General features: G+C 43.9%; 1 protein-coding gene across 6 annotated transcripts in view; it reads right to left on the bottom strand.

Annotated features, from left to right (window-relative positions):
* The window catches only part of ATG5 (autophagy related 5), a 145,010-nt gene that overhangs the window by 80,417 nt on the left and 38,243 nt on the right, over positions 1–26,350 (bottom strand). For all 6 annotated transcript variants that reach the window (XM_024211574.1, XM_024211571.2, XM_024211570.1 and 3 more), the window contains exon 5: positions 17,870–18,032. In XM_024211574.1, coding sequence (XP_024067342.1) covers positions 17,870–18,032 — 163 coding nt within the window. The remainder of the gene's footprint in view (positions 1–17,869; positions 18,033–26,350) is intronic.

Genomic DNA, 26,350 nt, shown 5'->3' with positions numbered 1-26,350 from the left:
ACATCTTTCTTGAAATGCGGTGCCCAGAACTGGACACAATACTCCAGCTGAGGCCTAACCAGAGCAGAGTAGAGAGGAAGAATGACTTCTCGTGTCTTGCTCACAACACACCTGTTAATACATCCCAGAATCACGTTTGCTTTTTTTGCAACAGCATCACACTGTTGACTCATATTTAGCTTGTGGTCCACTATAACCCCTAGATCCCTTTCTGCTGTACTCCTTCCTAGACAGTCTCTTCCCATTCTGTATGTGTGAAACTGATTCTTCCTTCCTAAGTGGAGCACTTTGCATTTGTCTTTGTTAAACTTCATCCTGTTTACCTCAGACCATTTCTCCAATTTGTCCAGATCATTTTGAATTATGACCCTGTCCTCCAAAGCAGTTGCAATCCCTCCCAGTTTGGTATCATCCGCAAACTTAATAAGCGTACTTTCTATGCCAATATCTAAGTCGTTAATGAAGATATTGAACAGAGCCGGTCCCAAAACAGACCCCTGCGGAACCCCACTTGTTATGCCTTTCCAGCAGGATTGGGAACCATTAATAACAACTCTCTGAGTACGGTTATCCAGCCAGTTATGCACCCACCTTATAGTAGCCCCATCTAAATTGTATTTGCCTAGTTTATCGATAAGAATATCATGCGAGACCGTGTCAAATTCCTTACTAAAGTCTAGGTATACCACATCCACAGCTTCTCCCTTATCCACAAGGCTCGTTATCCTAGCAAAGAAAGCTATCAGATTGGTTTGACACGATTTGTTCTTTACAAATCCATGCTGGCTATTCCCTATCACATTACCACCTTCCAAGTGTTTGCAGATGATTTCCTTAATTACTTGCTCCATTATCTTCCCTGGCACAGAAGTTAAACTAACTAGTCTGTAGTTTCCTGGGTTGTTTTTATTTCCCTTTTTATAGATGGGCACTATATTTGCCCTTTTCCAGTCTTCTGGAATCGCTCCCGTCTCCCAATCTCTCGTTGTGATCATTTAGCCTGACCTCCTGTATAACACAAATGCAGGAAGCAATGAGACCAGATGACCCACCTCCTGCCTCTCCCTTGGCCTGCATCAACCCCTGTCCTACACATCACAGTTGGCCTACGTGAAATCAGGTGGTGATCGAAGCTAGTGTACAATTGTCCACAGCACACAACCTTTAATTGTCTTTGACAGCCTTAGTAGAGGTGCCCAGGATCCAAAGTGCATGGAGACATGCAGTAATTTTTGGGAGTGGCTCCTCTAGAACAAATTTGAGACATTGGTGACCCACAATTATGAAGCTTATACTATTGCTGTCACAGCTCTACTAGTTGTAGAAATAAAGGATTGCACCTTCCAGGTCACTCAATTCACTCTCTTTCACAAGCAACTAAATTGCATTTATATTCCTTGTACTGCACATCTGGACAACATAAATCACACCAGTGATGTGTAACCGTAAGTATTTGGTAGAACCATTACAAATCAATCTGACTGTTAAGATGCCAGCTGAATAACAGACCATGAGATGTTCCTATTGACAAATTAGCTCTGAAACTGCATAGCACCAACAATCCTATGGAATTATGCCTAGAAGTCAATGTGGTAAAATGGTATCTACCCCTCCTATCAAAAATACCCACCTTTCCCATTGATCAGACCCCTAGCACACATTGCCTCTACTTGGGAAGAGGGGAAGTAGCCTTCTCCAAAGTCAGCACCAGTCCTTCCCGTTGTAGCTCTAACCTTGTTGTTGGGCTAGTTACAAACACTTTATAAATCACTTTAAACTGCTCAGCCAAACAGTCATATTATGTATGTGAAGATCTCTTTGTATCCAGAATACCTCACGCATACAGCAAACATTCTAGAAGCATCACATTTAAAACTTATCCTTTATCAGCCATATTTACATTGTATTATATATAGAATTAACATTTAATTTAAAGTTGGTAGTTCTTTCATGGCTTGGCTATTGAAGGATCCCTCTGTAAGACTTAAGGGTGCCAAAATCATTCAAAAACAACGAGAAGTCCTTGTGGCACCTTAGAGACTAACAAATTTATTTCAGGGTTCCGGTTCTTGTATCATAAAAATGCAGAGTCAAACAACCAACAATCATGCTGCTGCTGTTTTGGTAATGGAGAACAGGAAGAGTTAGAGATAAAAATTTGCCCTGCCTATCTGTGACTACAATCTAGCTGTTACCCTTTTCAGACTAACAAAGTATGTCTGAATACTGACAAAGTATTTGTTATCGAGTATGGAGACGACTTTCACTTTTAGCTTTACATTACTACAAGTAGGAAAAAAAAGTGTTTTTTTCTTTTTCATGAAGGAGTCTTACAATCACTTTTTTGGATGGAAAAATCCCCACGATATGTTGACCTCTTGCCAACTGTTTTATTACTGAAGAAATCAAAATAAGTAAATAAAATTGTCCAGATGATACCTCTGAGCATTGCAATGTGAACTCACTGTTTGGAGAAGTTGGCAAGTTTGCAGGTATTTCCAGACTACTTCCAGGTATTAGGTGACAATGATCTGCTATGGAGAACTAGAAGGTAATTTGTTCCATGGTAAAAGATTCAGGCTAAATAACTGCAGAGAAATAGATTCAAATGGGGTGTCACACGAGGATATAGATTTCATATCCCATCTTATGGAGCTGATTGACAGAACTTTCACCAAACATTTATAATGGGAATAAACTGTTGCTTCTTTACATTAATACATGGCATTCATTCTTTAGGGGCTGACCTCTAAAGTAAATGCCAACTAATGCCATGTGTTCTTCAATCTATTATTTAATTGGTTGATCTCTTATAGGCATTACGGAAGAGGCAGGTATTGAAAAGAGATCTGAAAGTGGAGAGAGTAGTGAACTTACAGAGCTTCCAAGGAAGGCTTCCCATGCATATAGTTATTCAACTGTGAATTTGGTTTTAAACATGCAAATTCAAAACACATTGAAATTAAGTTCATTAATATTAAATAAGTCATGAAATTCACAAGCCTATAACACCTTGTTATTAAGGGTGCCATCTTATGGTTACATTACCTAATTATGCCTATTTATTGGAAAATTATATTTAACTTTACTACAGACTGAAACTGTGCCTTTGGGATCAATTTGAGCAGCCAAGCTGAAGAATCACAATTCTTCGTGTCCAAACTGCAAACAAGACACCTAATATAAATAAGGAAAACTTTAAAGCACTGTTTAAAATTAGAGTGTATAGTTACATGGCTTTAAAAAAAAAAAGAAGGCAGTTTAACTTTTAAATTCCCTCTCCAAGGCATTTATCACAATGGAACGGGCATAGTTCCAGTGGACAAAGAACTCTCATATAGTTTTATCTCTCTCTGGGGGCCATTTACAAATGTTTTAAGAACATAAGTTGTAGAGGCCTTTGATTCATCACATCTACAAAGCACAGTAAAACTGCTGGTGTACTGTAGACAAGATACAAATGGCCAACAAGCAATAGCTGCTTGAAAATGTGTTACAAACATGATTATCTAAATTATTGTTACAAAGGAAAGTGACGTTGCTCTATTCCAGACAGGCTACAGAGAACGGCCTTCCTAACAGAGAATGGCTTATTGTGGAAAAGAGTTCATTCTTTAAATAGTTTTTCTTCTGAAAATTTTAAAACTTTAATTTGTATAATATCAAAGTTTTTGCTTTTCTTTTGTTGACAATGCAAAGGAGGAAAGAAAGTATACATATGGGAAACAGAAGTCCAGATAGGGACAGAGGGAAGAGGAAAAGAAACCTAACAAGAAGGAAGTATTCTTGTGGGAATGGGTAGAGAGATAGAAGGGTTAGGGAGGCAAGGCTATATGGGAGAAAACTAGGTATGGGTTAAAGAACTTGCCCTGAGGCCTTACAAAATTTAAAAACGAGCCTTGTGGGAAATGGGAAACAACACAGATTAGGAAGAGTCATAATAAGAAATTTTCAACAACAGATAAGGAGATGGAGAGAAGAGGCAGAAAAACCAGAAATGAACACAGAATAGGCAAAACGGAAGATAAAGAGCAAGGAAAAAATTAACAACATTACATGGAGGATTTAGAAGTTAGTGAACTTTAGTGTTTATATTATTTTAGTTTTCTGAATAATGTTCCACAACTACTTTTTTGGGAGGAAGAGCTGATAACACAATGTTATTAATAAGATTCAAGTCAATTTGTTGCAGGCATGTAACTATGTTAATGGGTCAGTTACTTTGAAAAAATATTTGACACAGCAGCAGGTTACATTCTCCTAATTGTCAAGCCCTGAACATTTTTTTTTTTCCAGATACAACCTCTGTAATTATCTTCACTTAATGTACAAGCTCATGTATTGAAGTTTCACTGTATGAGTTCTGTTTTATTGCATTAGAAACTGGCCATATATTTTCCCCCTTCTAGGTCATCAGTGTATCTAGATGAAGCTCAAGAGATGATATGCAAGGCATTAGGCCAAAGTAATTTTTTTTCTTTAAGCAGAAACAGCAACTGTACTTCTTCCCATTGCTCCTATATGAAAACATACATCTTATTACTTAAATATGGAGTGTAACAAGATTTATATTATGGCCAAACAATGACACATCTTGGCAGTTGTTAAGCTAGGCCAAATAAAGGAATTTGATTATTGTTCCATAAAACACCCCAACTGCCATGTCTTGAAATGATAAAATATTAATTTCTGAAGAAAAATGTGGTCTGAGAAAAATACTTCTATCAAAGAAAAACACAAAACCATGCCCATGAGGAAAACAGTCACAAAAGTCCAAGAATTTTAGTAATCGATAACCAACACCATTCAAACATTTCAGCAACAAAACACACAGATATAATATTTTAACGACAAACCTGAAATGGCAAAAAAGGAAAGCTTTAAGATACCATTTCATTAACCTGTTCCAGCTTCTCTCAGCATGCCTCAGACAACTGACTAACACTGTAGGAAGAAGTAGTAATAAAAAGTAAAGTAATATAGTAGTTTTACAGAATATTTTTAAAGATCCCTCAATTTGTATTTATGTCTACCAGATATTTGAAAACAGAAGTTGCAGAAGGCACAGAGGTGGATGGGAGGGACACTGAAGGAACAGAATCATAGCATATTTACTGTTTTCTATAAACCACTCACAATAATCACAGCTTTTAAAAGTGTTGTACTAAAAAACCTGTATTTTCTCTTTAACTTTCATTAGTTATATTTTTTAGCAATATTAATTAATATTTTCATTCAGCGCTACGTTTGGTCCAATTTAATGGAAGATTCCTAAAAAGAACCACCACTTGGGTTGGCCTAAAATTTAAATCATGCTCTCCATAAAAGACATGTAAAGCTAGTGTTCTGATCATTTCATAGGACTGAGACGATCATAGAATCATAGAACTGGAAGGGACCTCAAGAGGTCATCTAGTCCCCTGCACTTATGACAGGACTGAGTATAGACCATCCCTGACAGGTGTTTTTCTAACCTGCTCTTAAAAATTTCCAATGATGGAGATTCCACAACTTCCCTAGGCAATTTATTCCAGTACTTAACCACCCTGACAGGTAGTTTTTCCTAATGTCCAACCTAAACCTGCCTTACTGCAATTTAAGACCATTGCTTCTTGTCCTATCCTCAGCAGTTAAGAAGAACAATTTTTATCCCTCCTCCTTGTAACAACCTTTTATGTCCTTGAAAACTGTTATGTCCTCTCTCAATCTTCTCTTTTCCAGACTAAACAAACCCAATTTTTTCAATCTTCCCTCATAGGTCACGTTTTCTAGACCGTAAATCATTTTTGTTGCTCTTCTCTGGACTTTCTCCGATTTGTCCACATCTTTCCTGAAATGTGGCACCCAGAACTGGACACAATACTCCAGTTGAGGCCTAATCAGCATGGAGTAGAGCGGAAGAATTATTTCTCGTGTCTTGCTTACAACACTCCTGCTAATACATCCCAGAATTATGTTCGCTTTTTTTTGCAACAGTGTTACACTGTTGACTCATATTTAGCTTGTGGTCCACTATGACCCCCAGATCCCTTTCCGCAGTACTCCACCCTAAGCAGTCATTTCCCATTTTGTATGTGTGCAACTGATTGTTCCCTCCTAAGTGGAGTACTTTGCATTTGTTCTTATTGAATTTTATCCGATTTACTTCAGACCATTTCTACAGTTTGTCCAGATCATTTTGAATTATAATTCTATCCTACAAAGCACTTGCAACCCCTCCCAGTTTGGTATCGGCCGCAAACTTTATAAGTGTACTCTTTATGCCATTATCTAAATCATTGATGAAGATATTGAACAGAACCGGACCCAGAACTGATCCCTGTGGGACCCCACTAATTATGCCCTTCCAGCATGACTGTGAACCACTGATAACTACTCTCTGGGACGATTTTCCAACCAGTTATGCATCCATCTTATAGTAGCTCCATCTAGGTTGCATTTCCCTACTTCGTTTATGAGCAGGTCATGCGAGACAGTATCAAAAGCTTTGCTAAAGTCAAGATATACGGTACCACATGTACTGCTTCCCCCCATCCACAAGGCTTGTCACCCTGTCAAAGAAAGCTATCAGGTTGGTCTGACACGATTTGTTCTTGACAAATCCATGCTGATAGTTACTTATCACCTTATTATCTTCTAGATGTTTGGAAATTGATTGCTTTATTATTTGCTCCATTAATTTTCTGGGTACAGAAGTTAAGTTGACTGGCCTGTAATTCCCCAGGTTGTCCTTATTTCCCTTTTTATAAATTGGCACTATATTTGCCCTTTTCCAGTCTTCTGGAATCTCTCCTGTCTTCCATGACTTTTTAAAGATAATTGCTAATGGCTCAAATAATTCCTCAGTCAGCTCCTTGAGTATTCTAGGATGCATTTCATCAGGCCCTGGTGACTTTAAGACATCTAACTTGTCTAAGTAATTTTTAACTTGTTCATTCCCTATTTTAGCCTCTGATCCACCTAATTTTCACTGGCATTCACTATGTTAGATGTCCAATTACCACCAACCTTCTTGGTGAAAACCGAAACAAAGATATCACTAAGCACCTCTGCTATTTCCACATTTTTGGTTATTGTTTTTTTTCTCCTCATTGAGTAATGGGCCTACCCTGTCCTTGGTCTTCCTCTTGCTTCTAATGTATTTATAGAATGTTTTCTTGTTATCCTTTATGTCTCCAGCTAGTTTGATCTCATTTTGTGCCTTGGCCTAATTTTGTCCCTACTTACTTGAGGTTTTTTACCCACGAAAGCGTATGCCCAAATAAATCTGTTAGTCTTTAAGGTGCCACCGGACTCCTTGTTGTTTTTGTGCATATGTGTGTTATTTGTTTATATTCATCCTTTGTAATTTGACCTAGTTTCCACTATTTGTAGGACTCTTTTTTGAGTTGTAGATTATTGAATATTTCCTAATTAAGCCAAGGTGGTCTCTTGCCCTACTTCCTATCTTTCCTACACAGCGGGACAGTTTGCTCTTGTGCCCTTAATAATGTCTCTCTGAAAAATTGCCAACTGTCTTCAATTGTTTCTCCCCTTAGACTTGCTTCCCATGGGATCTTACCTACCAACTCCCTGAGTTTGCTAAAGTCTGACTGCTTGAAATCCATTGTCTTTATTTTGCTGTTCTCCCTCCTACCATTCCTTAGAATCATCAACTCTATCCTTTCATGATGACTTTCACCCAAGCTGCCTTCCACTTTGAAATTCTCAACCAGTTCCTCCCTATTTGTCAAAATCAAACCTAGAACAGCCTCTCCCTTAGTAACTTTCTCCACCTACTGAAATAAAAAATTGTCTCCAATACATTCCAAGAACTTGTTGGAAAATCTGTAACCTGCTGTATTATTTTCCCAACAGATGTCTGAGTAGTTCAAGTCCCCCATCACTAAGTCCTGTGCTTTGGATGATTTTGTTAGTGTTTAAAAAAACCTCATCCACCTCTTCTTCCTGGTTAGGTGGTCTGTAGTAGACCCCTAACATGACATCACCCTGTTTTTTTTACCCCTTTTATCCTTACCTAGAGACTTTCAACAAATCTGTCTCCTATTTCCATCTCAACCTCAGTCCAAGTGTATACATTTTTAATACATAAGACAACACCTCCTCCCTTTTTTCCTCGCCCATCCTTCCTGAGCAAGCTGTACCCTTCTATACCAATATTCTAGTCATGCTTATTATCCCACCAAGTCTCTGTGATCCCAACTATGTCAAAGTTGTGTTTATTTACTAGCATTTCGAGTTCTTCCTGCTTATTCCCCATACTTCTTGCATTACTATATAGACATCTAAGATACCGATTTGATTCCCTCCCTCCCCTAGTTCTGTCTTGTCTCTTCCTTATCCCTGCTATAACTGCCCCTGCTCCCCCCAAATTCTAAACCTTCTCCCGGGGTCTCCATATTTTTGACTTACCTGTGGGCTTTGGTCACCTGACCCCTTCAAACCTAGTTTAAAGCTCTCCTCACTAGGTTAGCCAGTCTGTTTCCAAATATGCTCTTCCCCTTCCTTGATAGGTGGAGCCCGTCTCTGCTTAGCAGTCCTTCTTCCTGGAACAGCATACCATGGCCAAGGAAGCTGAAGCCCTCTTGGCAACACCATCCTCACAGCCACGCATTCACCTCGAGGATGCATCTGTCTCTGCTTGGGCCGATACCTTTGACCGGCAGGATGAAAGAGAACACCACCTGCGCTCCCAACTCCTTCACCCTTACTCCCAGAGCCCTGTAGTCACGTCTGATCTGCTGAGGGTCATACCTCGCAGTATCACTAGTGTCCACATGGATGAGTAACATGGGGTCAGAGGGCTTGATGATCCTTGACAATCCCACCGTAACGTCTCTGATACAGGCCCCTGGCAGGCAGTATACCTCCTGGGATGCCATGTCAGGGCGACAGATGGGTGCCTTCATCCCCCTCAGAAGAGGGTCACCAACCACTACTACCCTATGTTTCCTCCTGGGAGTGGTGACTTCAATCTTCCCAGCCTTGGGGTTACATGGCTTCTCCGCTTCCACCTTTGGGGGTGATTCCTCATTGCTCGTTGCCAGGGCAGCCTGATAGTTTTTCATCACCATGGTGGATGGGTTCAGAGCAGGTGTGGAGCACTGCCTGCTGCCAGAAGTAACCATCAGCCAGTGTCCTCCCTGAGACAGAGCTATATCCTCTCCCCGATGGTGTGACAGCAGTCCTCTGTAGTTGGATAGCTTCTTCAGCCTTGCATGTCTCCATATGAATATTCTCAAGGAATTCCTCACGGCCATGGATGCTCCTCAGCCTAGCCACCTCCTCCTGTAGCTCTCCCACCTGCTTCCTGAGAGATTCCACCAGCAGGCACCTTTCACACTGGATGGTCCCCCCAGCCTGGCTTTCTGAGAGTGCGAAATGCAGGCCACAGTCTCTGCAAATCCACACCAGGATCTGGGTAGAGGCATCCATGGTTAGGTTGTCTGTCTGGATAGAGGTGCAGGTGGAGGAGACAGGAGCAGCGCTGGCACTGACAATGCAGCCCTTCCTAACCATAGCGATTATATTCCGTCCCACAAACTCCCTCCCACAAACTCCCCTTGGTTGCTTACCCTCTAGTTTTTAAGGCCTTCTCTCTAGGTCAGCCCTACCCCCTTGTTAAACACACAGGGGGGAGGGTGATCACAAGGCTGACTGAGGCGGATCAAAGATGATCAAGGTTGAACCAGGGAACAAAGGCTCAAACAGTCTGACTCTGTAACTGAAATAATCTGAAAGAGAAAGAAAAACTACAAACAGCCAAACAAAGTCACTCACTACAAGGTTAGTACTTGCACCTTGTTCGTTCAGCAGGAGGATCTCCTTCTCCCCTTCTCAAACTCCCTTGTTTGCAGACCCCTGTTCGCTAGCTGATCAGAAAAATTTACTTAAAAATTTATTGAATTTAAGTTTATGTCTTTCCTTTTCAATTGAATCAGAAAATCCTATCTTTAACAAAATGGATCTATGAGAAGCACCATTTCCGTAAAAATCTCAGAGTCAAACTCTAGAAGGACACAACACATGCTGTAAGTGGTCAAATGCAGTCCATAATGTGGAACCAGCTATGCATTCATGGTAATTAGCCATAGACTAATCAACATTCAGGAACATTTTAAACAGTAGACTGTAACGGTGAGGTATGTGCTAGAGTGAACACTTGGACAGGCGGGTTCTTGAAGGTAGAAAAGGGAAAGAGCACCACATCTCACCTTGGGCCCACTACGAGCTCTGACAAAATCTTCAGCCAGGACTATCTGTAGTGTCTCTTCCTCCCCTGGAGTCTTATTGCCATGTCTGGGACAGACCAACTGATTTTAGGTGCAGGGAGGGAACAGAAGAAGCCAAGGCTGAAGGAAAGATGGCGTAAGTATATGGTGTTATAAGCACCAGAGGACGATTCTGAATTTGATTTAGAGATGACAGAATGCTTCTATTTTCCATCACCAATCTGGTTCCATCTCCTGATGGGAGAGAATAGTCTGAGCATAGCGTTCTGAATACTCTGAAGCATAAACATTTAGGAAGATAAGGAAGGGAGAATGCAGGAACCAAGAAAAGAAGCCCTTAAGGAATGAATAAGGACTTCCGAAGAAACAGGGTCAAAGTGAGGAGAAATTCTAATAAAGCTCCAGAGACTGCAATAGGCATTATTTACAGACAAGAGAGGTGTGAGAAAGAAACACCACATTCAGCAGTGGAGGTGTAGCCAAAATTCTGAAAATATGCACTTGTTTCATGTTTTTTGTTTTATACTGGACACAAAAATAGCAAGTTAGAAAGGGAAAATAATAAACTAAAAAACAGTTTCCTTCTCAAATGCAACTTGCTATGACAGATGTATGTCTCCATTCCCTAAAAGCAAGGAAATAGCCTAGCCTTGTCCCAAGTTTACCCAAATTCCTACCAACAGAGAAAAATACTATTAAAATTTTGACAGAGCTCTGGGGGCTGGATGGTGAGAAGAAAAAGATGGTTTAATGATTAAAGAAACTATTACCCTCCCATTCACTTGTTCTCATACAGAACCCCTGACAATTTTCCAAATACATATTATCTGCTTTACTAATTTAAAACAGACAACTTTTGTTTAGGTTACAAAACCCCATTTGAGATTAGGGTGATCTGTTCCTCATTGTCAAAATGTACTGGTCAAATCTGACTTTATAACATAATTTACAACGAAATATATTGTAGGAGCACGGCTAATAAGTGTCTCTACCAGTAGGATAATGTATATTAACAATCTTTTGTTGAGCCCTGTGTGTCATGTCTATTCAGCACAATGCAATCCTGAAGTGCTACCTCAATGCAAGATCCTAGCTATTCCCATTTATTATTTTACAATGCCTTAAGAATGTATCTCAAAATATTTTACACATGACCCAGAGGGGTAAACAAAACAGTAGGATAGGGCTGAGAGTGTAAGGATGTAAAAGAGTAGTATACAGTAGTTTTTTAAATAAAAGTAATATATCTCTTAGCTGTCCAACTTCTTGTAAGCATTGCAATAGAAAGGGGTATTAAAGATGATTTATGGGGAATATTTTTAGGCAAAAAATGTGCCTTTTATCTTCTACAATATACAAAAAGAAGGCCTTACAAGTTTTTTAAAAAAAGCTTCTGCTGCTTATTTTCTACTTCAAGTATCAGAAACAAAGTCTGGTCTTCACTGGTTTTGCTTGAGGAACCCATGAACATTTCAGAGCATGTATCTTATGAGTAAGGCTACGTGTCTGTCATGGAGGTCATGGCTTTCGTGACTTTCTGTGATCTCCATGACTTCTGCAGCAGCTGGCACAGCTGGCTCCAGGGCTGCCCAAGCAGCCCAGGCAGCCCCTGGGCCAGCCGTGCCAGCTGCTCCTGGGGCAGTCTCGGGCCACCATGCCCCTCCCTGCCAGCAGCAGCAGTAGTTTGGTTGTGGGAGGGGCCCAGGGCTGGGGCAGGAAGTTGGGGTGGGAGGCGGCGCTTACTTCGGGGGGACTCCCTGGAAGCAGCCAGCATGTCCCTACAGCTCCTAGGCGAAGGAGCCAGGGGGCTCTACTGCCCTTGCAGCTCCCATTGGCTGCAGTTCCCGGCCAATGGGAGCTGTGGAGCCAGCGCTTGTGGCTGGGGCAGTGTGCAGAGCCTCCCTGGCTTTCCCACCCTCTAGGGACATACCGGCCGCTCCCGGGGACCCGGGTAGGGAGCCTGCCAGCCCCGTCAACCCTCCGCACCCTCAGCACCAGTGGGGGTCCCGGACCACGTGCCGCCCCCTGCCCCACCAGATCACCCGTGGTGCCCCCAGACTACCCACAGCTCCCAGGTCCAAGTTTTAGTTAGGGGAATATAGTAAAAATCATGGACAGGTCACGGGTCATGAATTTTTGTTTACAGCCCATGACCTGTCCATGACTTTTACTAAAAATACCCGTGACTAAAACATAGCCTTACTTATGAGCTCTCACATCAAATGAAAAGCAGGTGTGCTGAATCTTTAACCAAGACTCCCTTTAACACTTACAACTTCTGTTACTAATAGTTTTTGATAAAGTTTTGAACAGTTCAATTAAAAATAATTTCCCCTCTTAAGTTGTTCAGCTTTCACTTTCTTGACCCTGTGACATTATTTCAATAGAGACAAGACCTGAATTTCTAATGTAAAAAGCAAGCCGAAAAAACTATTAAGCCAATCCCTGCCCACACCAAAAAAACCCAACAACCTGTCAGGCCTCCTTGATCCATCATAATGATGGAACAATAAAGTGACTCAGAGGCAAGGACAGCAATAAGAAATGTCCCTGTAATTAGAAATATAGATACAGCTTTGTCATCAAAACACTCTCATGGATCTCTTATTCAGTTTTTCCTCTTTGCCCCCACAAAGTTTCTCTCCTCTGTCCTGTTTGCCTTCCTCCCTGCATCCGGACTAGTATGACGCACACACATATCCCAAAGGAGCCAATCCTCTAGGTGAGAAACACCAACTTAGAAATAGGCCTTTAATGATGTTGAAAGAATAAATGAGATCACCACAGGTGCATGGGCAGAGACCTGACCTCTTCCCTGATTTGGTGACTGATCAGTAGGCCAACCAAAGGGACTGAAGAATGATATGACACCAGGTCAGGCAACCCTAACACAAGATTTGCCATAAATCCTCTGTTACTGCTCATCCCTTAAGGGACGCTAGGGCTGCCGAGAGTGTTGCTGGAAAGTTACCCATACAACCAGACAAGGCAACTGCAGTTCAGTTAGAAAGACCGACCCAAACTAATTTATAATATTTGTAATATTGATCGTCCCTTCTGACATCAGAAAATTATGCAAACTGGCTATTTACAAAAAAATCACGTTTAATGTCTTAAACCATCCACTAAGTTTGATACAGAGTTGCTTATGCTAGCAATACTTTAAAAATGTAACTATCATTGTTTTTGTTAAAGATATGAAGAAAATTACTTGAAGTTTCATAGAAAAACAATCTGCAGATGTGTATCATAAGGTATGAAGCAGTTATCACAAATGCTACTTTCTTTTCTTTTTTGTGGTCATAAACTTTGTTTCAGAGAGAGGTTTAAAATCATTACATCTAAAACGAAAGCCTATAAAAACATACTGAAAGGTACAGCATGTCTTAAAAAGAGTTTTCTTAGTTTCACAAGCTTTTCTTATTTCTCTTTTAGGGAGAGCTCAGACATTAAAATTAGCATTTGAAAGTATTCAAAAGCTTGTTAAACTTCTCATTTAGATGTCAGGTTTCCCAGGTGCTGTTTCTCACGAAATACAATGAAACCTGTACAAAACCAACCTTACTAGGCAAACTCCTGTCTTAAGACCATCATTCCCAAACATATGTAGTACAATTCTGGTTCACTATAACTGATAAAACACCAACTTTTGGTTTATCCATTAAAGATACATGCAGTTACAATGAAACCTAATTTATGTTACACTTATAACTGAGCTAGATGTTTCTTAATACATATTCTAACAAGTAGCTAGCAAGCTTTATTTTAGCTAAGATGACATTTTGCAACTGATTTTTTTAAACCACTATAACAATAGTAGAATCTATAACTAGCACCGTCATAAACAGTCCCAGCACTTAACTGGGCCTATTGCTAGAGAATAAATTCAATTAAGAGGGTACTAAAACAAACTTTCACTTGTATAATATGATCATTTGATTCCTCTAGACCAATGTAATAGTAGAATGTGTCAAGAGAAGTTATAATAGGCTCATTTGCTCCTCAATTCATTCTTTATAGTAATCAAAAAATTATAGAAGTGTAGAACTCAAAGGGACCTGAAGAGTTCATTTAGTCCATTCCCTAGGGCTGAGGCAGGACTAGGTATTATCTAGACTGCCTTTGACAGGTGTTTGTCTTACCTGTTCTTTAAACCCTCCAATGATGGGGATTCCACAACTTTCCTTGGTAACCTATTCCAATATTTAACTACCTTTATAGTTACAAATTTTTCCTAATATCTAATCTGAATCTCCCTAGCTGCAAACTAAGCATACTACATCTTGTCCTAACTTCAGTGCATACGGAGAACAACTGATCACCAAATTATGCCTTGAGGTATCCTTACAGGATTCTGTAGGACCTGAATACAATCATCCTGTGTCAAATGAGGGACCTTCACTCATATTATTTCCTTTCTCTAATATGCCTGATATACCTTAATACTCACTTGGTAATTGTGTAAATCGTTCACTGTACTTTTTAATAAAGCTAGTCATGAAATAAGAGCAAATAACTACCAACACAAGGCATTACTATGAGCATTTGAGTGCTGGGAGAACCATACAAATGACAAGTTTCCATTTCCAAAGAATGTTGAGAGTCCAGAAAACATTAGCGGTCTCAAAACAAGAAACAGTTATATAGGCAGAGTGTTCTACTCCATTTCTCTTGAATACAGTTGTTTATGATACAGATGATGCTGTTCTTTTGTTTAATGGATATGGGTATAGCAAACCATTTTCTCAACATACAACTTCTGAAAATATGCATTCTTACTGATTTACAAGACAATCTGCCCTTTTAAAATACTTTACTTTTAGGAGTAATACAGTTTTCAGCTAGCTAAAATTCTGTATTTACTGTTAATATGAAAAATATATGACTCACCCAATTAGCTGGATTTACACTAAAATGGATGTTCACAACTAATCAGAATACGTTTTTTCTTTTTTTAAACTGACCCAAACTTTAAAGCTATTTCCCACTAATTACAGGATGCAAATCTACGGAATTTTATTAACTGCATCCCTCAGAACTCCACCAACCACATGTCAAATTATCATGACTCATTCATCTTCCCACTGCCCCTTTTAGGACCCAAAAGATCATTTGGTCCCCAGGGAAGACATCATCAGTACTAACAGTATTTTGGGCTAACAAACTCAGAGGTTAGTTATCTTGCAAGCCAGAAGCTACTTCAAATGGCCAGAATAACTCAATCATTTAGACTGAGACATTAACCAGGAAAAAAAACCCCACAAATTCAGGCTGACATGTTATACATTAAATCTTAACTCATTTCCTGACTTTATTGGTTCTCGAGCTTAATATGCAATTTTACAGTAAAAGCTTTTTTAACCAGCATGCTGGGGAAATGGGGGGTGCCGGTAAATTAAAAATGCCAGTTAACTCAGAGGGAGGGGTTTGGAGTGTAGGGCTGGGGCATGGGAGGGGCTGCGGGACACAGGCTCTGGGAGGGAGTTTGGGTCCAGGAGGGGGCTTGGGGCATGGGTAGGGGCTCGGGGTGCCGGATTGGGGGGGCACTCACCTCCGGCAGCTCCCCGCAAGCGGCTCTCCATCCTGCTGCTTCTGGTGGTGGAGGCACGGCCAGGAGGCTCTGCAAGCAGGCACGCTGCCTCCATCTGCAGGCGCCTCCGTCTGCAGCTCCCATTGGCCATGGTTCCCAGCCAAGGGGCTGGGAGCCGCAGACTCAGCGCTCAGGGAGGTGGGACGGAGGCAGCATGCCAGCAGAGCCACCTGGCCATGCCTCTGCCAGCAACAGCAGGGACAGGGAGCTGCTTGCAGGAAGCCACCAGAAGTGAGCCGCGCCCGCCTCCCTCCCCCGCCATCTGGCACCCCAAGCCCCTCACGTGCCCCAACCCCCTGCCCTCTCCCGGACCCAAACTCCCTCCCAGAATGCACCCCGCAGCTCCTCCCACGCCCCAGCCCCCTGCCAGCCCCACACCAACCGCATTATAAACCGGTCTTTCAGTGCAGATCAGAAATGCCAGTTTATAGAGTTTGCCGGTTGGTGAAGTGCCAGATAAAAGCTTTTACTGTACTTGGTTTACATTCAAGAGTTTTCCTTGTGTTTCTCAAGTTAATATGCATTTCGGCATGCTTTACATATTCAGATGTAATGTATAATGTTTTATACCTTAAACTAATTAAATTTACGTATTTGAAGGGTTTTACTGTTGGGGGAATTCTGCACCACTGCACATGAAGAATTTGCGCAGAAGTTAATGTAGTACACGCAGAATTTCCTTTTTCTCCCACAGAAATGGGCTGCAGAGCTGCTGGCCACCACTAGGCGCTGCTGGACTCAGAGGAGCCCAGCTCGCAAGTAGAAGACACTGCGGGGAGGGTGGTGTGTGTTTCCAGGCAGCTACAGTTCTCAGCACACCCTGAAGGAAGGAGGCTGCGTGCAGGAAACTCCATACAAGCACAGGGCCCAGCATCAGGCTGTTTCTCCCTCTGGATCGCTGGGTTCTGGGGTAGGGGTGTGGGTGTCTGAGCTGGGGGGGCATGCCTGGGTGCTGGGGAAGGAGGGGGTGCAAGTGTCTGGGCAGGGCGGGGGGGGGCTCTGCAGCTGGGGCCTGGGGGGGGGGCCCAGGGCGGGGGGGGGGGGGGGGGGGGGGCGAGGATCTGGGCTGGGGGGGGGGGGTGGCGTGGCTGGGCTCTGGTGGGAAGGGGGTACAGGTGTCTGACCCTCCCCCCCGCTGGGCTCTGAGGGGGACGGGGCAGAGAAACAGGGGTTCCTTTAACTCTCTATTCCTCAGGGAATTTTTCTGTGTGTGTCTGTATTGTTACAGACATAGTTGCTGAGAGGTATTTTGAAATAAGTTACCCAAATAATTAAAACTGGCGTGATTATATAGTGTTATTTAAAAAATAAAATATGCAGAATTTTAAAATATTGTGTGCACAGCTTTTAAATTTTTGGTGCAGAATTCCCCCAGGAGTAATGGTTTATATCTTGTATAAGATTAACCAATGGCATCTTCTAGAAATCAGACAGACAAAAAGATATGAAAATATATTTTGAAGCATTTACCACACAAGTACTGTAATCTATTCTATTAATCTAGCCAGCAGTTAGTGAAATATCTACATCCTATAAGAAATGCAGTTATAAAGGTGCTTAGCTGGCGGATCAACAACATTTCCCAATTTAAATTTGGGGTGGGAGAACGGGCAAGATTATTCATATGCCAGAAATTGTAATGAAAGTTTACCTTTGTTGCCCCACCAATGATCTCAAACCATAAACCAGAAGAACCACATTTTTTTAGGGTTAGAGATAATTCATACTCAATACTAGTTAAGACCTGGGCGTCTCCCAAGTTCAGACTAGCAGTTGCATCAAACTACATTAAATATGATGTGGTTCTGTGATGTGAACTGAGTCACAACCCAGTTTATTTCTCAGAAGATCTCAAGCTAGACTTGCATCCTGGTACCAGAAGTGAAAAACAGTTGATTCTCCACTAAATTGCTTAGCCCTTTGATTAGACTACAGTGTGGAAAATGGCATTTTACATGACTCTGCTACAATAATTCAGATTTTGAAGAAAAACTTTTCTAACATCCTAATAAACTGAAATTTCTTTAATTTGACATGTTGTATTTACCATTCTGTAACCCCATCCAGAGCTGTTTATGGTCCTTTTTCTGCATCTCATTGATGACTTGACTTTTGTGCTTTAAGGCATCTGCTTCCTTTACACAAGCCATGAAATGAGCTTCAATCACATCTTTAGAAGGACAGTGCAGTAGATCCTTTTCTGGGAAATTCTACAAAACAATTTTCAGAAGACAGACCAAAAGAAATAAGTATATTGTGCATCTCTTAGTAATAAACAAAAATATTTATTTTTCAGCAAGCACAGAGACAAAGCAAATAGATCATTAACCCTCATCCAGTTTACAGACTTCAGGTTTAGTCACAATACCTATTTGTGAATTAAGAGATTTAAGTTTTGAAAGAATGATTTGTAACTGAAGCATCATTCAGATTTCATGGCTTCACTTGTGGAAGGAAAAACATCCCCAGTAATCAAATTGGAAGTTTTTCAATGCTTGCATAGTATTTGACACCTTTTAAGTGTTGGTATCATATGTTGGCCATTTCTCTGCAACAGTAGACAATGCTGTAAGTTATCTCCTCCCAACAGCATCTTTCCTAATGGGCCGGTTTACCAGTTTCTTTCAGTCATTCATTTTTATTTCCTCCATGTGGGTATGTTGTACCAAATTTTCAACACACAGTATCAGATACTACATATACTATGACAAAATAGATAAGTAGGGCCCTACCAAATTCACGGTCATGAAAAACATGTCACGGACCGTGAAATCTGGTCTCCCTCTGTGAAATCTGGTCTTTTGTGTGCCTTTACCCTATATTATACAGATTTCACGGGGGAGACCAGCATTTCTCAAATTGGGTGTCCTGACCAAAAAGGGAGCTGCGGGGAGGGGGTCGCAAGGTTATTTTAGGGGCATTCTGGTATTGCCACCCTTACTTCTGCGCTGCCTTCAGAGCTGGGCGGCCGGAGAGTGGCGGCTGCTTACTGAGAGCCCAGCTCTGCAGGCAACAGCGCAGAAGTAAGGGAGGCAATACTATATCATGCCATCCTTACTTTTGCGCTGCTGCTGGCAGCGGCTCTGCCTTCAGAGCTGGGATCCCAGCCAGCAGCTGCCACTCTCCAGCTGCCCAAGTCTGAAGGCAGTGCCAACGCCAGCAGCAGCACAGAAGTAAGGGTAGCAGTACCGCAACCCCCTCCTACAATAACCTTGTGACACCCCCCCCAACTCCTTTTTGGGTCAGGACCCCTACAATTACAACACTGTGAAATTTCAGATTTAAATAGATGAAATAATGAAATTTACGATTTTTAAAACCATGTAACTGTAAAATTGAACAAAATGGACCATGAATTTGGTAGGGCCCTATAGATAAGGCAACACCACCTGCAAGTACTTTCCCCTGAAAACAGTGCAAATCCTTACCAGCCTTATTTTTACTTGTTAGGGCTAAGATTTATTTATTAATTAACTGGTTCTTTAATGGTTTTATATGGCTGAAGTTGGTGCACTGTACTCTTTCAAGCACTAAAAATGTAAGGTTTACTACTTTTAAAAAGACAGCAATTTTCAGGAATTATATCTTTCCTTTTTGTTAAATTATAGTGAAACCTTGTTTTTGCAAATAATACATGTGTTGCACTTATTTAGCAAATCCAAACATTAACAACTCTAGAATCAATACACTTAATGTACTAGACATATAAACCTCTGGATGGTGATAAATTTCAAAATAGTTAAACTTTTTCCTCTCCCAAGAAGTATAGTGCCCCTGTTAGTGGGCATCTAGTCCACTGATTAAATTTTTTTTGAACTGAATTAAAGTGTGATGGTGATAACCAGGCCAATCAGGTATTTGTATTTCTAATAGAATCAAAGTTTGGTTGATCTCCTCTATGCTGGAATCAGCATAACAGTAAGCACACTGGATACACAAGCCGATCCAGAGACAGGACAAATCCTTCCCCTTATGAGGGCCCTCAAGAAGAACCCAAAGCTTGATACTTCTGGAACTCTTGAGCACAATAAAAGTAAACTCTGATGATCTCCCCTATTGTTAATGAAAATCAACAGAATTTCTTTCTGTGATGAGGGAGAAGGATAGAAATTTGGGAGATAAATGTCCTGATTAAGGTGGAAGAATTAAACAACATTAGAAGGACAGACTGGCAGGTACAAAAGGACTACCTTTTTCTTATGAAAAATCATGAATGAAAGATTACAAAAGAATGCCACAATCTTTCTAATTCTTAGGGTCAAACAGATGATCACTAAGGCGGCTAGCTTCCACGTCAGAATAAGAGGGACTAATAGAGGGATTCATATGAGTTAGAGCAAAATGGATCTTAAAACCAAGTTAAGGCTACAGGGAGGCACTGGAGACTTGACTTGGACACACTACTTTAAAGTCAGACCAGACCCTATAGTATGCTATGCTCATTATTCATTCTAGGATGCAACAAGCTGTTGAAGACCTTACTGAAGAAATTCAAGTTCTTGAGGAATCTCTTCTCAGGAGCCACACAGAGACTCAGCATTTCAAAAATGGGGCACAGAAAAGGGCCCTGATAAAGACGGGAACCACTTAAAGGGAAGGCTGTTTCAAAGGCTTTGTGGAACACACAAGAAACCACTCCAGACCTCTGAAGATCATGTGTCATCCCCCTTCAGGATGGGGAGAAGAAGTTACCTTCACCCTCAAGAGACACAAAGTATCTTGGAGATGCTGATTTGAATGAACTGGGGTGATGACCTTTATCTGAATGAGAGAAGAATTCGCTAAATTCATGGAGGATAGGTCCATCAATGGCTATTAGCCAAGATGGTCAGGGATGCAACTCCATGCTCTGGGAGACCCTGAGCCTCTCACTGGCAAATGCTGGGACTGGACAACAGGGGATGGATAGCTGAAGATTATCCTGTTCTATTCCTTCCCTTTGAAGCATCTAGCATTGACAACTGCTGGAAGACAGGATACTGGGATATATGATCCATTGGTATGACCCAGTAGGGCCATTCTTATGTTCTTATTTTAAGGGTCAATAATATTTTCCCTTCTTTTTATGAGTTTGTTGAATAGAAGGAAAAGACTGAAGTTCTATGAAATAGCTCTTCCTCATGACAAAGACCCAGACACTGGAAAAGGTCATGGCTCATTGGTCTAAGTCAGAAGCTCCCAAACTATTTTTGCTGGACACAAATGTTCCCTCCAATTTTTTACATCCATGTGTGGAATGAATTTTGTTATGTACACCAATATGGAGGTGATGTGTGGCGGGGGTGGAGCCGAGGAGTTCAGAGTGTGGGAGGGAGCTCAGGGCTGGGGCAGAGGGTTAGGGTGCAGTGGGGGAGTAAGGGATCTGAGGTGGGGCCGGGGATGAGGGGTTCAGGGTGTGGGAGGGGCTCAGGGCTGGGGCAGAGGGTTGGGATGCAGGGGAGTGAGGGCTCTGGCTGGGGGAGTGGGCTCTGGGGTGGGGCCGGGTATAAGAGGTTTGGGGTGCAAGCTGCCCTGAGGAAAGAGGACTTCCCCGAGGCCTCTCTCACTGCAGCAGCTTGGGGCCGGGGAAGAAGCGCCTCTCCCTGCCTGCACGGCGCTTGATAACCCACTGCACGGCTATGCAGCTTAGAGGAAACTTAGCTGCGCACTCCACTTTGGAGAGTTATCTCCCATGTGTGCCCCCCACTTCTAAAAAAACAATATTTTTGCAGAAAACAGGAGAATTTTATTTTCTCAGCTAGCATAAAGGGGAAAGGGTTTGTAATGTGTGGTGAGAGATGTGCAAAGGGGTGGGGAGGACGACTGCTCCAGGATGGATCCTCCTTGATATCATACATTTGACTAGCCCCTGTCATTCCCAACCTTAGGAGTCCAGCCAGGAGTCTACTGGGAGGACAAGGGAGGTGTATCAGACCTCCCTCGGGCTAGGATTTTCAGACACCAACCTCCCCTCCCCACAATCTCACAAAAAAGTGGCCTGGGCCACAGGTCCCATCCCAGCCACCTCTCAGCAGCAGAAACCACCATGTCCCTGGATATCTACTGCTGGGCAAATGGGGTTGGAGGGCAGTGCTTTAGCCCCATCATGCCACAGCGCTGGAGATACCAATGACTCGGGAAAGCATTACAAAGCCTGGCCAAGCCCTTCACCTGAGTTCCTGCAAAAGGGGCGACCCGGAGCTGCTGCCTCCTCCTGACAGGGCCAAGCATGTCCCCAGGAACAGAAGTGCTTCCACACCCCCACATCCTACAGCAATGGGGGAGAGGCCACATGTGCCCTGTCATGGGGGGAGGAAAAGATATTATATTTCAAGTTCCCAAATAGTTCCACTGCCAGGAGGGGGTGTGTGTGTGTGGGGGGGGGGTACAGTTACTATCGCAATACCATACCATGCTATGCCATCTTTATTTCTGTGCCGCCCAGCTCTGAAGGCAGAGCCACCGCCAGCAGCAGTGGAGAAGTAAGTGTGGCAATACCATATCTTGCCACCCCTACTTCTGCGCTGCTGCAGAGTGCCAGCGCTACCTTCAGAGCTGGGCTCTCAGTCAGCAGCAGCTGCTCACCTGCCCAGCTCTGAAGTCAAGGAAAAAGGACGAGCAAGGAAAAATCACGGACATCTGTTCGTATTTTGAAAACCAACAGTTTAAGTAAAGGCAGTCTCCCACAAAGACGCAAGTGGAACCATAGAATAATAGGAAAACTAGACTGGAAAGAGGTGGTCCTGTCCATCCCACCACAGAGGGAGGAGGGAAAAGAAGACGGTTGCTGCTAGACTTCCATTGTTTCTGGAACAGCATGGGTTTGGTGTCTGACTTCTGAAAGGAATGATGTTGGTATATAGGCCTTTGGGGTTAATAGCGGATTAAAAATCTACACCCGGAGAAATAAGGCTCATTCCTCTATATGAGGATAGACAGGATTTGAGACATCAAGAGGAGAGGGCAGGAAAAAAACGGTTACTCACCTTCTCATAACTGTTGTTCTTCGAGATGTGTTGTTCATGTCCATTTCAATCAGGTGTGCATGCTCTGTATGCACGCCAGCTGGAAGATTTTTCCCTTAACAGCATCTGTAGGGTCGGCCTGGGCGTCCCCTGGAGTCGCACCTTCATGGTGCCTAATGTACAGCCCTGCCGACCCACCACCTCCTTAGTTCCTTCTTGTCGGCTGCTCCGACAGAGGGGTAGGAGGGTGGGTATTGGAATGGACATGAACAACACATCTCGAAGAACAACAGTTACGAGAAGGTGAGTAACCATTTTTTCTTCTTCGAGTGCTTGTTCATGTCCATTCCAATTAGGTGACTCACAAGCCTAAGTTCAGGAGGTGGGGTCGGAGTTATCCGCTGATTGGAGCACTGCTTGTCCGAAGGCCGCATCATCTCTGGCCTGCTGAGTGATCGCATAGTGTGTGGTGGAAGTGTGTATAGAGGACCATGTTGCTGCCCTGCAGTTTTCCTGGGTGGGAACCCGCACCAGGAATGCTGCTGAGGAGGCCTGAGCCCTGGTGGAGTGCGTGATGATAGACGGAGCGGACACCTTCACCAAGTCGTACCACTCCCAAATGCATTACATGGATCCACGACGAGATATGTTGTGATGAGACAGGGAGACCTTTCATTCTGTCTGCCACCACCACGAATAACTGGATGGACTTTCGGAACAGCTTCGTTCTCTCGATATAGAAGGCTAGCGCTCTGCGGACATCCAATGAGTGAAGCCTCTGCTCCCTGCCACTTGAATGTGGCTTAAGGTAGAAAACAGGGAGGAAGATGTCCTGGTTGATGTGAAACTGGGAGACAACCTTTGGGAGAAAAGCCGGGTGTGATTTGAGCTGAACCTTGTCCTTATGGAATACTGTGTAAGGGGGCTCTGATGTAAGGGCCCTGAGCTCTGACACTCTCCTAGCTGAGGTTATCGCCACCAGAAATGCCACCTTGCATGAGAGATAAAGCAGGGAGCACGTCGCCAATGGCTCAAATGGTGGTCCCATAAATCTGGAAAGGACCAGATTGAGGTCCCAAGCTGGGATAGGCTGTCATACTTGCGGGTATAGTCTGTCGAGACCGTTAAGGAAAAGGCTGATCACTGGATTCGCGAAGACTGAGCAGCCTTCTGCGCCCGGATGGAAGGCGGAGATGGCAGCCAAGTGAACCCTTATTGATGACATGGACAGTCCCTGTTGCTTAAGATGGAGGAGGTAGTCAGGTATAAATGGCACCGAGGCGAGTGTCAGAGACTGAAGATGCTGCTCCGCCCAGATTGAGAATCTCTTCCACTTGGCAAGGTACGGCGCCCTTGTGGAAGGGCAAAGAGAACTTGTCTGACTTGATCAGAGCAGGAAAGCTCCACAGCGTTCAGCCATGGAGCTTCCATGCTGTGAGGTGGAGCGACTTGAGGTTCAGATGTCAGAGGCGGCCATGATCCTGCATTATTAGGTCTGGGACGAATGGTAGGATGGCTGGAGTTGCCACAGACATTTCCAGAAGTGATGTGTACCAGTGCCGGCATGGCCAGGCAGGAGCTATCAATATCACCAGCTCTCGTTCCCTACGGATCTTGAGGAGCACCTTGTGAACGAGAGGAACCATATAGGAGGCGGCCTCCCCATGGAAGTAGGAACGCATCCACAATGGAGCCTGGGCTGTGACTCAGGAAAGAGCAGAATAGTTGACACTTCCTGTTGCGTTGCGTGGTGAACAGGTCTATTTGGGGAAAGCCCAGCGCTGGAAGATTGAGCTCACTATGTCCAGACGGAGGGACCACTTGTGGCCATGAAAAGACCTGCTGAGACGGTCTGCCAGCTCGTTCCGTATCCCAGGGAGGTATGATGCCTGCAGGTGTATCCAGTGCTTTACACGGAAGTCCCACTACTGAGGGCTTCCTGGAACAGGGGAGAGGAGCCTGCACCCCCTTGTTTGTTGATACAGAACATTGCCATGGTGTTGTCCGTGAGGACTGATTCAGAGTCCATATATCAGGAAGATGTGTAAGTCTGGCACGCCAGGCGCACCGCTCTCAGTTCTCTGACATTGATATGCAGAGCAAGGTCCAGAGGCCTTGTATCCTGAGGTCTCCCTAATGTGCCCCCCATTCCAAAGCTGAAACATCTGTCACTAATGAGAGGGATGGCTGGGGGCTGGTGAAGGGGACCCCTGCACATACTACCTGTGGGTTGAGCCACCACAGGAGGGAGTCTAGTTTCGGACGAGGCAGGGTTATGATACTATCCAAAGCATCCCGAACTGGTCGATATACTGATGCTAGCCATGACTGAAGTGGGCAAAGCCTGAGTCTGGCATGCTGTACTATTTAGGTACAAGCTGCCATGTGTCCTAGAAACTTCAGGCAATTCTTTGCTGTAGTGGGGGGGAACTGCCTGTATGATGTCGCCCAGTGACCAAAACCTGGCCTCTGGGAGGTATGCCCTGGCTTGAGTCGAGTCTAGTCCCTATAAACTCTATCCTCTGTACAGTGGACAGCATCGATTTCGCCTCATTTAGAAGGAGACCCAGTTCGTCGAACATCCTTCTTATGAGGCCGACCTGTGCCTCCACTTGAGATCTGGAGCAGCCCTTGATCAGCCAGTCATCAAGGTACAGGAACACCTATACCTGCTGTTTGTGCACGAACGCTGTGTAGTGAGTCGGTGTTGCTCCCCTCCTGCCCAGCAGACGGAGTGCCCTTACAGACACCTAAGTGGGCGGAGCCACCGACACCTGTTCCCGCCCCCCGGAAGTCAAGGGGCGGGACAGGAAGTATAAAAGCCGGCCGCCAGAGCTCAGTGAGGCCCCAGCCACCGCAGGGAGCAGACGTGCGGCCGGGAGACCTCCGAGGCCCGAGGCCCTTGCCCTAACTGGCCGGAGCTGCCCCGCGCCCACTACGAGGAAGAGGCACCGGAGCCCGTCCACTCCCGTCGTTGCGTGGAGCCCTTGGAACTTCCCCATATCAACCCTGAAGGTGAGACGCCACCCGAGCCCCTCCGTCCCTGCTGTTACCCGGAGGAGCCGCCTGAGTGCAATTGGCCGGATTTCCCCGAGGAGCTGCCGGACCTGCCACCAAGTCCCGGCCGAGAAGAACTCATGCTGGTGGACTGGACTGGACTGGGCCCGACGCCACGGATGTGGTAGGCCCTGAGGGGGAACATGGAAGTAGCCCGGGGGTAGCCGACCCCGGTCAGGCTGCAGACGCAGATGAGCTGATGTCAGTGTTTTGGTCAGGACACCCCACTGACTCGCAGCGGCCGTGGCCGCTGCTAGGGCCCCGGGCTGGGACGCAGTGGAGTGGGTGGGCCTGCGTCCCCCCTGCCACCCCTGCACATGGGTGGCAGGCTTCCCCCTCACCCAACGCTCAGGTATAGGATCCTGAGCTCCCTACCTGTTATATTGTTGCTCAGCCCCTGCACCAGAGGGCCTGAGCTCCTTAACTGTGTATTGTTGCTCCGCCCCTGCATCAAAGGGCCTGAGCTCCCTAACTGTTTGTTTGCTCAGCCCCTGCATCAAAGGGCCTGAGCTCCCTAACTGTTTGCT

This window comes from Terrapene carolina, unplaced genomic scaffold (assembly GCF_002925995.2).
Source record: "Terrapene carolina triunguis isolate 2854851 unplaced genomic scaffold, T_m_triunguis-2.0 Scaffold42, whole genome shotgun sequence".
NCBI classification, from domain to species: domain Eukaryota; kingdom Metazoa; phylum Chordata; order Testudines; family Emydidae; genus Terrapene; species Terrapene triunguis.
Note: the sequence above shows the minus strand (reverse complement) of the source record. Positions and strands in the feature narration are given on the sequence as shown.